The sequence below is a fragment of the Hypanus sabinus genome, chromosome 19, assembly GCF_030144855.1.
Source record: "Hypanus sabinus isolate sHypSab1 chromosome 19, sHypSab1.hap1, whole genome shotgun sequence".
Taxonomy (NCBI): Eukaryota; Metazoa; Chordata; class Chondrichthyes; order Myliobatiformes; family Dasyatidae; genus Hypanus; species Hypanus sabinus.
In genome coordinates, this window is record NC_082724.1 from 24,366,773 (window position 1) to 24,379,092 (window position 12,320).

A 12,320-nucleotide genomic window follows, 5' to 3' on the forward strand; every position below is an offset into this window, starting at 1 on the left:
TGCAGGAGTTTGGAACACCATTATTTCAAGGACTTACTGTCTGCTTAGACTAAGGCTAGGTACACAATGATCTCTTACATCATATAATCTCAACACCTGTGACCTGCAACACAATTCTCAGAATAATGCACACCATAGAATTTTATTTTCTTTGTAAGCCTTGTGCTATTACAATGAACAAATTTAAAATGTGATTTGTGTTTTGGATCCTGGGACAGCTAGATTGAGATTTTCACTTTAATTTTATAAAGATCCCTTGCAGCCTTCAAAAAGAGGAGTTTTCGTCCCAGTTTGGTTGAGATCTAATTCCAGTTCTGATATCTTACAGATACTCTAAAACAGCAATCTTTTTATTCTTTGGTTATGTTGTCTTTATGATGGACGTAAAGCATTTTATTCATTTGAGTATTAGGTGCTGAGATACATCCTAGGATACAAGATAAGTGCTCTAAAAACTGCAAGAGCCTTTTATAAAGTCATTTAAGAATTTAAGCTATTGTGTAATCATTTATTTAAGGTCTGCATTGACAGTACCAGTGGTGCATTTTCAGGTAGTTGCAGACAAAGTGAAGAGGTGGTTTAAAATCAAAATGGCCATATTTTCAGTCAAAAATACATTATGTAAAGGTGAGAATGTTAAGTCTTCAGCTCTAACATTGCTTTGTCAATTGTAGGTAAGGCATGTGAATTTAGTATGCAACTCCACCTAACAGTGAATTTTTGCTGATGCTTTATATACTCCATATTCAGTTTTATGAATCTCATTTGATATTGTCAGACAAAAATTATCTGTTTACATTATTGATTCTACGAAAGCAGTCAGTTGCATTTGCTAAGCAAGAAACTTTATCCAGGTACTTAATGGAAGTACTTGGATAAAGTACTTCCATGAAGTACTTTATCCATTTGTGTGAGGTTCTGAATTGTGTGTGTTACTTAATGGAAGATTCTTTCTTTCTAATAGAGCACTTCCTACTAAAGAGTGGAGGGGACTGCTCTGAGCTATTCCAACAATTCATTGAGTGCAAGAGTGAGTACCTGAATGATTTACACTGTCGAGAGATAAGGTTCTCAAAAAAATTCAGTGTCGATTATGATTAGCTGCAGTTCAAGATAACAGAATAAATCCATAATTTCAAGACTAATTTGAAACTAGAAGCTTATAATATTTTAAATTGTAATTTTATTGAGGATACTTACTTTTTCTACTATTTGTTTATGTTGTTGAAGTTGTGTGCTGTTGTCCTCAGTTGTGCACTACAAACAACGAAAATCATAAATTGGTAAATTTAACAGTGAAATTGCTAAGATTTTTGAGTTCATTTATATTTTGCTAATTTCTGATAGTTGATGACTAATACTGAGACACTAAGGTAGCATGCTCTTACATCTCAGGGCTTTGAGTTCAATTCTGACACCATCTGTAAGAAGTTTGTGTGTACTTCCCATGAATACACAGGTTTCCTCCGGGTGTCCTAGTTCCCTCCTTCATTCCAAATACATACCAGTTCGGAGGCTGATTGGTCATTGTAAATCGTCCTGAGATTAGCCTAAGTTTAAATCAGTGGGTTGCTGGGCGTTTCGGCTTGTTGGGCCGGAAGGGTCAGTTCCACACTGTATCTCTAAATAAAATTAGCTCCTCTAATATTTCACTGATTAGATTGTACACACTCTGGCCATGCCAGTAATCTACCATAAGGATTGTTTATGATCATTTCTAATTTTACAACAGCACACTTTTATAAAATGCTCACAGAAGTTGAATGCTTAATGAACTTGCCTTATGATTTATGATAGAGTATGTGCCATGTGGTTAGGGTTGTCCTTCACAAGCTTTCCATGGCATTTGTATTTACTGTTTGATTCTGGGCAGTGAATGTCGAGGGGCTCTTGGATCACAGTCATTGCACCTTTTACATATCGCAGATAAATAAGTAGTGAAATGCCTGATTATTCTGAACCATAAGCCAGAATGAAGCTAGAATAATCACTGTCTGCAGTTAAAATATTTAAAATGAATACCTTGGAAGTATTCAAATCAAATGCCATTTGTTTCTTACAGAATGTGAATGGGTTTTTGATTTTTTTTTTCCTGGTGGTCAGTTGCAAGTTAGATCATGAACTTTAAAAAAATTATATTACCTACACATCAAACTATCTTAACCTATGAAGCAAAGGCTTGCCTTGTCACCAAAAAAATCCTTTTCCTATTGTAAGTCTGCATATTTATTTTTAGTTGTGAATACCGTAATAACTTCGACATTAGAGTTACACAAAGGAGTAAAGATCACTTTTCATTTTTGATCACTCCTCCTTCTCTATAATCAATTTGTAATTGGAGCTGGAGAGGGTATTGGACATCTCTTCCTTGCTGACCATCAATTCAGGTGCATCTCTTCAGGTCTATCCTGTAAATAGAGATGTTTTAATGCAATTGAACAAACTATTGCTACTTAAAAGCAAAGGAAATAATGCTGACTGTGGCCGGTGCAGTATTCTCACAAGGTGGCCTTGGGGAAAACGAGGCAACTGTTCTGGGCTATTAGTGCATTTAAAAAACCGAGGTTTTTGACTCCCAATACTGGCTATCTTGCTGGCAAATGTACAGTCTGGTAAATAAAATTGAAGATCTCCGAATGATATTAGGCCTGCTTGCATCCTCCCCCACCCCCCCCAACCCCACAGAATCCTAGTTAATCCCTTCTATACCAGACACAGCGATTCAGATTGATGGGTTCACTTTACATCGCCAGGTTGGGGCTGTTGAGTATCTCAAAAGCAGAGGAGAAGTGTGTGCCTCATGAGCAACTCTTAGTGCACAAATGTGTCAGTGGTGTCCAAATCCTACTCACCAGACCTGGAATGACTCATTTTACCTACTGTAGGAGATTTCAGCAATTGTTTTGGTAGCGGTGTCATTCCACCTCAGGCCAATGTCAAGCAGGCTCTAGACGTTCTGAGTGATGTGATCAACATTTGAATCGGGAGCAAGTTACAGCTTGTGATTCAGCTGGGAGCTCAGAGAATTCGACCGTGTACGTAGGATTTAAGCCTACCTGGTCAATACCTGTGGAGGAGGGGGAACTGCGCAGGCGCGAGTGACGTCAGCGTCGAGCGCGCACTTTAAAAGGCAGGACTTCTTGTCAGAGCGGGCAGCGGAGTCCATGGAAGCAGAGTCCTGGGCTTTGGCTAAGTGGGCTTCGGCGTAAGGGGACTTCGGTAAGCCTGTGTGATTGCTGGCTGAGGGGAAGAAGGTAAGGTCGCTAGGTGTTTTTTAGACATTCTATTAATTCAGTTCAGGTATGGGGGAGACAGTCAGAGCAGTGGTGTGCTCCGTATGCAGTATGTGGGAAGTCAGGGTCAACACAGTTGTCCCTGATAACCACACCTGCAAGAGGTGCGTCCAGCTGCAGCTCCTATCAGCCCGAGTTAGGGAGTTGGAGCTGGAGCTGGATGAACTCCGGATCATTCGGGAGGCAGAGGCAGAGATAGATAGGAGTTATCAGGAGGTAGTCACACCAAAGAACCAAGATTTAGGCAGATGGGTGACGGTCCAGAGAGGCAGGGGGAGCAGGCAGAGAGAGCAGAGCACCCCTGCGGCCATTCCCATTAACAATAAGTATACCGTACTGGATACTGTTGATGGGGATGACCTACCAGGAATGAGTTGCAGTGGTCCTGCCTCTGGCACAGAGGTTGAACCCTCAACTAGAAAGGGGAGGAGGGAAGAGAAGAGAGCGATAGTTTTAGGGGATTCTATAGTTAGGGGGGCAGATAGGAGATTTTGTGGGGCAGATCGGGAGTCTCGGATGGTATGTTGCCTCCCTGGTGCCAGGGTCCGGGACATCTCAGATCGGGTGCAGGCTATTCTTGAGAACGAGGGCATGAACCCAGATGTAGTGGTCCATGTAGGGACCAACGATGTAGGTAAGGTGAGTGAGGGGGTCCTGCTTAGAGAGTTCAGGGAGTTAGGAGTGAAGCTGAAAGGCAGGACCTCCAGGGTGACAATCTCGGGATTGCTACCTGTGCCACGTGCGAGTGAGGCGAAGAATAGAATGATTATGCACATTAATACGAGGCTGAGAGCATGGTGCAGGAAGGAAGGGTTCAGGTTTTTGGATAATTGGTCTTTGTTCCAGGGACATTGGGATCTGTTTCGAAGGGACGGTCTACATCTGAACCGGAGGGGTACTAGCATTCTTGCAGGAATGTTTGCCAGTGCTGCTCGTGGGGGTTTAAACTAGATGTGCAGGGGGCAGGGATCCAGATCCAGAGGGTTGGTCAGAAGGAGCATGGGATTAAATGTGTAGAAGGTTTGGGTAATCTTGAGAAGGTCATCAAAATTCAGGGTGCAATTAGCCCGATGGAAGTTCAAGGAGCTGGGTTAGGTACAGTAGACAGTCTTTTAAGCAAAGAGAGGAGGAATGGGCTAAGAATTCTATACTTGAATGCACGTAGTGTCAGAAATAAGGCAGATGAGCTTGAAGCTCAGATGAAAATGGGGAACTACGATATTGTTGGGATAACGGAGACATGGCTGCAAGGGGATCAGGCCTGGGAATTGAGTGTATCAGGGTATACGTGCTATCGTAGAGACAGAAATATGGGAAGAGGGGGTGGGGTGGCCCTGTTGGTAAGGAATGAGATTCAATCCTTAGCAAGAGGTGACTTGGGAACAGGGGAAGTAGAGTCTGTGTGGATTGAGCTGAGGAACAGCAAGGGTAAAAAGACCCTAATGGGTGTTGTGTACAGGCCCCCAAACAGTAGCGTGGATATTGGGTACAAGTTGATTAGGGAGTTAACATTGGCATGTGCTAAAGGTAATGTAGTCGTTATGGGAGATTTCAACATGCAGGTGAACTGGGAGAATCAGGTAGGTGCTGGACCCCAGGATAGGGAGTTTGTGGAGTGTCTAAGGGATGTATTTTTGGAACAGCTTGTGCTTGAGCCAACCAGGAACGAGGCTATTTTGGACTTGGTGATGTGTAATGAACAGGAATTGATAAGTGATCTTGAAGTAAAGGAGCCATTAGGAAGTAGTGATCATAACATGATAAGTTTTTATCTACAATTTGAGAGGGATAAGGGCAGATCAGAGGTGTCAGTGTTGCAATTAAATAAAGGAGACTACGGAGCCATGAGGGAGGAGCTGGCCAAAGTTAAATGGGCGGATGCCCTGGCAGGAAAGACAGTGGATCAGCAGTGGCAGATATTCTTGGGCATAATACAAAAGATGCAAAAGCAGTTCATTCCAATGAGAAGGAAGGATTCAAAGAGGGGGAAGGGGCCACAGTGGTTGACAAAGGAAGTCAGAGATTGTATAGCATTAAAGAAAAAGAAGTATGACAGGGCTAAGTTGAGTGGGATTACAGATGATTGGGAAAGTTTTAAGGAACAGCAGATCTTAACTAAAAAAGCAATACGGAGAGAAAAAATCAGGTATGAGCTCAGTCTAGCCAGGAATATAAAAGGGGATAGCAAAAGCTTTTTTAGCTATGTGAAGAGAAAGAAGATAGTTAAGAACAATGTTGGCCCCTTGAAGAATGAATTGGGAGAAATTGTTATGGGAAACAGGGAAATGGCAACAGAATTTAATGCGTACTTTAGATCTGTCTTCACCAGGGAGGACACAAGCAATCTCCCAGATGTATGGATGGGCCAGGGTCATAAGATATCAGAGGAATTGAGACAGATTGACATTAGGAAAGAAACTGTGATGAGTAGACTGGTAGGACTGAAGGCTAATAAATCCCCGGGTCCAGATGGTCTGCATCCGAGGGTTCTAAAAGAGGTGGCTCAGGAAATTGCGGATGCATTGGTAATCATTTTCCAATGTTCCTTAGATTCAGGATCAGTTCCTGAAGGTTGGAGAGTGGCTAATGTTATCCCACTTTTCAAGAAGGGAGGGAAGGAGAAAACGGAGAACTATCGCCCTGTTAGCCTAACGTCAGTCATGGGGAAGATGCTTGAGTCCATTATTAAGGACGAAATAGTGGCACATCTAGATGGCAGAAATAGGATTAGGCCGAGCCAGCATGGATTTACCAAGGGCAAATCATGCTTGACTAATCTGTTGGAGTTTTTTGAGGGTGTAACAAGGGTGTTAGACGAGGGTAAGCCAGTGGATGTTGTATACCTAGATTTTCAGAAGGCATTCGATAAGGTGCCACATAGGAGATTGGTGAGTAAAATCAGAGCTCATGGCATTGGGGGCAGGGTTTCAACATGCATAGAAAACTGGTTGGCAGATAGAAAGCAAAGGGTAGCAGTGAATGGGTGTTTCTCGGACTGGCTGGAGGTGACTAGTGGGGTACCACAGGGCTCTGTATTGGGACCACAGCTCTTTACGATTTATGTCAATGATTTAGATGAGGGCATTGAAAACTATATCAGCAAGTTTGCTGACGATACTAAACTGGGTGGCAGTGTGACATGCGAAGAGGACGTTAGGAGAATACAGGGAGACTTGGATAGGCTGGGTGAGTGGGCAGATACTTGGCAGATGTCATTCAATGTGAATAAATGTGAAGTTATCCACTTTGGAAGCAGGAACAAGAGGGCAGAGTATTGTCTGAATGGTGTAGAGTTAGGTAAGGGAGAAATGCAAAGAGACCTAGGAGTCCTAGTTCACCAGTCAATGAAGGTGAATGAGCAAGTGCAACAGGCAGTGAAGAGGGCAAATGGAATGTTGGCCTTTATTACAAGGGGAATTGAATACAAGAGCAAGGATGTCCTTTTGCATTTGTACAGGGCCCTGGTGAGACCACACCTGGAATATTGTGTACAGTTTTGGTCTCCAGGTTTAAGGAAGGACATTCTGGCAGTTGAGGAAATGCAGCGTAGATTCACTAGGTTGATTCCTGGGATGGCAGGGCTGTCTTACGCAGAGAGATTGGAGAGATTGGGCTTGTACACGCTGGAATTGAGGAGATTGAGAGGGGATCTGATTGAAACGTTTAAGATAATTAAAGGATTTGATAGGATTGAGGCAGGAAATATGTTCCAGATGTTGGGAGAGTCCAGTACCAGAGGGCATGGATTGAGAATAAGAGGTCAGTTGAGGAAGAACTTCTTCTCCCAGAGAGTTGTGCAGGTGTGGAATGCACTACCTCGGAAGACGGTGGAGGCCAATTCTCTGGATGCTTTCAAGAAGGAGCTAGATAGATATCTGATGGATAGGGGAATCAAGGGATATGGGGACAAGGCAGGGACTGGGTATTGATAGTGAATGATCAGCCATGATCTCAGAATGGCGGTGCAGACTCGAGGGGCCGAATGGTCTACTTCTGCACCTATTGTCTATTGTCCATTGTCTATAACAGGCATGAAACGACACACACCTGATGCCTTCCCCATCTTTTTGGGGGATTTTAACCAGTCTGGCTTCAAAAAGTCACTAAATAATCATCATCAACAAGTCACTTGTAGTAGCAGAGGAAACAACACACTGTTACACCACCATTAAAAGTGCTTACCATGCTATTCCATGGCCGCTCTTTGGAAAGTCTGATCGCCTGGCTATATTTCTACTCCCTGTAGCACCAGTAGTGAAGACCATGATGGTATGGACAAGGGAAGCACAGGACTGCTTTGAATCAGTGGACTGGACTGAATTCAGGAATTCATTTTCAAATCTTGATGAGTATGCCACAGTTGTTACTGACTTCATTAAATCCTGTGTGGATGAATGTGTGCCTGCGAAAACTTACTGTACATTCCCAAACCAAAAGCTGAGGGTGAACCAGGAGGTTTGTTGCTTGCTGAGGGCTGGATCTGTGGCATTTAAGTCTGGCGACCCAGGTCTGTGCAAGAAAACCAAGTATGACTTGCAGAGGGCAATTTCAAGAGCCAAGCAATGATTCTGAGTAGTTGGAGGCAACTTTGGACGAATGTCAACTTTGGCAGTCTTTGCAGGCTGATACTACCTACAAAGTGAAACCCAACAGCATGAATGACAGCAATGCTTCACTACCAGACGAGCTCAGTGCCTTCTATGCCCACTTTGACAGTGAGAATATAACTGTAGTTGTGAGGATCTCTGTTGCACCCGGTGACCCTATGATCTCTGTCCTGGAGACTGGCGTCAAGTTGTCTTTCAGGAGAATGAATCCTCACAAGGCAGCAGGCCCTGACGGTGTACCTGGTCAGTCTCTGAAAATTTGGGCCAACCAACTGGTGGGTATATTCAAAGACATTTTCAGTCTCTCTCTGCTAACGGTCAGAAGTTTTCACCTGCTTCAAAAGGGCAACAATTATACCAGTTCCCAAGAAGAGTGGTGTGAACTGCCTTAACTACTGTTGCCAGTAGCAATCACATCTACGGTGATTAAATGCTTTGAGAGGTTGGTCATGGCTAGATCTACTCCTGTCTCAGCAAGAACCTGGACCCACTACAATTCGCTTATCACCACAGTATGTCTGCAGCAGACGCAATCTCATTGGCTCTTCACTCAGCCTTCGATCACCTGGACAATACAAACACCTATGTCAGGATGCTGTTTATTGTCTATAGCTCAGCATCTAATATCATCATTCCTTCAGTCCTCATAGAAAATCTACAGAACCTGGGCTTCTGTACCTCCCTCTGCAATTGGATTCTCAACTTCCTAACCAGAAGACTACAATCTGTACGGATTGGAATAACATCTCCTTCTCGCTGATGACCAACACTGACGCATTTCAGGGATGTGTGCTTAGCCCACTGCTCTAGTTTGTGGCTAGGCATAGATCAAATGCCATCTATAAATTTGCTGATGATGCAGCCATTGTTGGCAGTACCTCAGGTGGAAACGAGGGGGCTTACAAGGGCCAGATATACCAGCTCATTGAGTTATATTGCAGCAACAACCTTGCAATCAATGCCAGGAAGACCAAAGAGCTGACTGTAGACTTCAGAAAGAATAAGACGAGGGACCAAGAACCAATCCTCTTAGAGGGATCAGAAGTGGGGAGAATGAGAAGCTTCAAGTTCCTGGGAGTCAATTTCTTTGAGGATCTAACCGGGTCCCAACATATCGATGCAGCTATAAAGCAGACAAGCCAGTGGCTATATTTCACTAGAAGTATGAGGAGATTTAGTTTATCACCTAAAATGCAGGAAAACTTTGACAGATGTACCACAGAAAGCATTCTGATAGGCTGCATCACCATCTGATATGAGAGGGGACTACTGTACAGATTGAAAGAAGCAGCAGAAAGTTGTAAAGTTAGTCAGTATTGTTACGTACCCCGTAACTGGGTGTCTGACCAGCAGAGAATCCATTGGAGTCTGGTGGTACCAAACTAAAGGTGTTTATTAGTAAACTACACAATACAATATCAAAAATGCAAATATACATATAAAACAAGTTGGCAGTAATAAACCTAAAAGTGTAGGAATAATAATAAACAAGCTCTATCGATGTCTTAGGGGTAAATGAATTGTCATAGGAAAGTATAGAGTTCAGTTCATAAATGCTGAGGTAGTTTTGGTTGTTGTATTGAAATCGTTGGAGAGAGAGAGAGAGCGAGCGAGATGTAACAGCAACTGTTGCGGCAGGCAAACCTTCTTGTGGCTTTCTTAATCCGTCGTGTCGTGGCCTTTTAGTTATGACCCCTCTGGTCTTCAGCTAGACCGTTCTTCTGTGGTGGACTCGTCATTCTGGCATGAGTGGACACACACACAATTCCCCACCGGCCCTGCTGCAACACTGTGAGCTTTACTGACCGATCTCCTGGTTCGGTCTCCGAAGCCCCCCCCCACCTTTCTGTGGGTTCCGAACACTCAGTTAGTGTCCACTGGTGAGTCTGAAGGGTGTCTCTCCAGACCTGTCTTTTATCCCCAGTGACGGGGTCTCAGCCATCCATCAACTCTGAATAACTGTGTCCATCAAATCAGGCCACTCCTGCTGTCTCCTGAGGAATGTTAACGAGCAATGTACAGTCCTTGTAGTAGAAAATAAATAATCCAGGAAGAGTCATAATACAGTAAAACAACAGTCTCTCTCCCCCTCTTATCTGTAGCAAATGTTCTTGCCTGGGCTTTATCTCTCTCTCATGAGCAGCATAACAACAACAATAGTTCGTAGTTCTCGGGGGGGGGGGGTGAATGGTTAACTCTGCACCCCATTGTCCATCAGGTCTGTTCATCACTCATAACAGTATATCTTGGGATCTAGCATCCATAATATCCGAGACATCTTCAAGCAACGGTGTCTTGGAAAGGGTGCGTCCATTATTAAGGACCCCTATCACCCAGGACATGTCCTCTTCTCACTGTTACCATCAGGAGGGAGGTACACACTCAGCAATTCAAGAACAGCTTCTTCCCCTCTGCCTTCTGATGTCTAAATGGACGCTACCCCACTTTTTTTTATTATTTCTGTTTTTGCACTATTTGTAAATTTAACTTTTTAATATACACATACATACTTACTGTCTTTATTTATTTATTTATTCATGCTGCTAAGTTAACAAATTTCACGACGTATGCTGCTGATACTGAACCTAATTCTGATTCTCAAGGATGCGTGCTTAGCCCACTGCTCTACTCTCTGTACTCTTGGCGAAGTGCAGTTTAAACATCATTCACAAAAGCGCAGATGACACCACTGTTGTTGGTAAAATATGAGATGGCAACAATAAGATGTACAAGAGTGAGACAGCTGGTTGAGTGGTAACACACCCCAACATGGTATTCAGTGTCAGCAGGACCAAGGAATTAATTGTGGACTTCAGGAGAAGTTGGGAGAACTTACAATAGTCCTCATTGAGTGGTTGATGATAGAAAAGGTGGTGAGCAGCTTTACGTTCCTGAGTGTCAGCGTCTCAGAGTCTGTCCTGGGCCCAACTCATTAATGCAATCACTATGAAGCCACACAATTTGCTGTACTTTGATAGGAGTTTGAGAAACTTTGGTACGTCACCTAAAACTCTTAGTGAATGCAATGGAGGGTATTTTGGCTGGTTGCAACACAACCTGGTATGAAAAATTTATTGCACAGGATTGTAAGAGGCTGTAGAGGGTTATAGATTAAGCAGGCTAAATCATGGGCACAACCCTCCTCATCATCAAGGACACAAGAGGTAATCAAAAACATCCAGAGGACCCTTACCATCTAGGACATGCTCTCTTCTCATTACCACTGTCAGGGAGGAAGTACAGGAGACCCACCCTCAATGATTCAGGAACAACTTCTTCGCCTCTGTCATCAGACTTCTGAATGGTCATCAAACCCGTGATCATTACTGTATTAGTTCTCTGTTTTGCACTATTTATTTATTTTGAAATTTAAGTAATTTTATGCTTTGCACTGACCTACTGCAAATCAATAAATTTCACATCATATAAGACAGTGATAATAAATCTGATTTTGATTCTGACCTGAGTTACAAATGCTGTAACGGGGTATTATGCACCCATCTTGATTCTTATTGGGTATCTGATTTGTAAATAAAATGTCATTCCTGTTGAAATATCCTTTAAGAAAATTGTTTGGTCTTGTGGCACTTGTTAAAATAAAATGTTGGTTTCTCTTTAGTTTTGGAAGATTATAACATTTGCAGATGATTACACTCATCTACTGTGGAGCTTGATATAGTATTTTGATAAAAAAAATTAAAACCATCAATTGTCATACACACCATTAATTGTATCCAGAAATGAAAAATATCACAAAACAGAATAGAATCATTTGGTTCATTAACTGATTTATTTGCATTACTTCATTTCTCCTCTCCTGTTGTTCTCCATGAGCTTTCTTTTGCAAGCAGCAATCTTTTTGAAGAGTCTATGGGCATTCCTTCATTATTTTGCAGCAATAGCTGCAATATTCTGATTACCTGTGTAAATTCACACAAATCACCCTTTTGGTTCACTTTGCTTTAATCTTGTGTCCCCTTGCACGAGTTTTATTACTTGGCTCACTCTCTCATTTGTCTTCCTTGACACAAGTGGAAAATCAAATCTGTTGATTCTAGTCCCAGTTAGTGTCACTCTAATATTGGACTAATTGGGATTAGTTTAAGAAAAAAAAGTGGTGGCCACACCACAAGTATCGGCCAACTGAAGTTTGTTTTCAGTTTAAATGTTCTTGTCTCTCAGGATATAAAACCATTTCCTTCCTTTATGGTATTGTCTATTTATGCCGTTGCCTCTGAAGAACATGCACCTGCACTCCAGGTTCCCTCTACTGTTAAAATATTACAGTGCCCTTACTTCCTTTACTTCTACACATTCTTTATTCCAATGTATATTGAGTTGCATTGTGCTCAAAATAGAGCTTGTCACATGCATATATGCAATCCCTGTACCTACACTTAACCTTTACAACCTATCTATT

General features: G+C 42.6%; 1 protein-coding gene across 5 annotated transcripts in view; it reads left to right on the forward strand.

Annotated features, from left to right (window-relative positions):
- The window catches only part of slmapa (sarcolemma associated protein a), a 190,373-nt gene that overhangs the window by 101,544 nt on the left and 76,509 nt on the right, over positions 1 to 12,320 (forward strand). For 4 of the 5 annotated variants that reach the window (XM_059944200.1, XM_059944198.1, XM_059944203.1 and 1 more), the window contains one exon: positions 965 to 1,030. The exons of the other annotated variant lie outside the window; for it this stretch is intronic. In XM_059944200.1, coding sequence (XP_059800183.1) covers positions 965 to 1,030 — 66 coding nt within the window. The remainder of the gene's footprint in view (positions 1 to 964; positions 1,031 to 12,320) is intronic. 5 annotated transcript variants of the gene reach the window in all.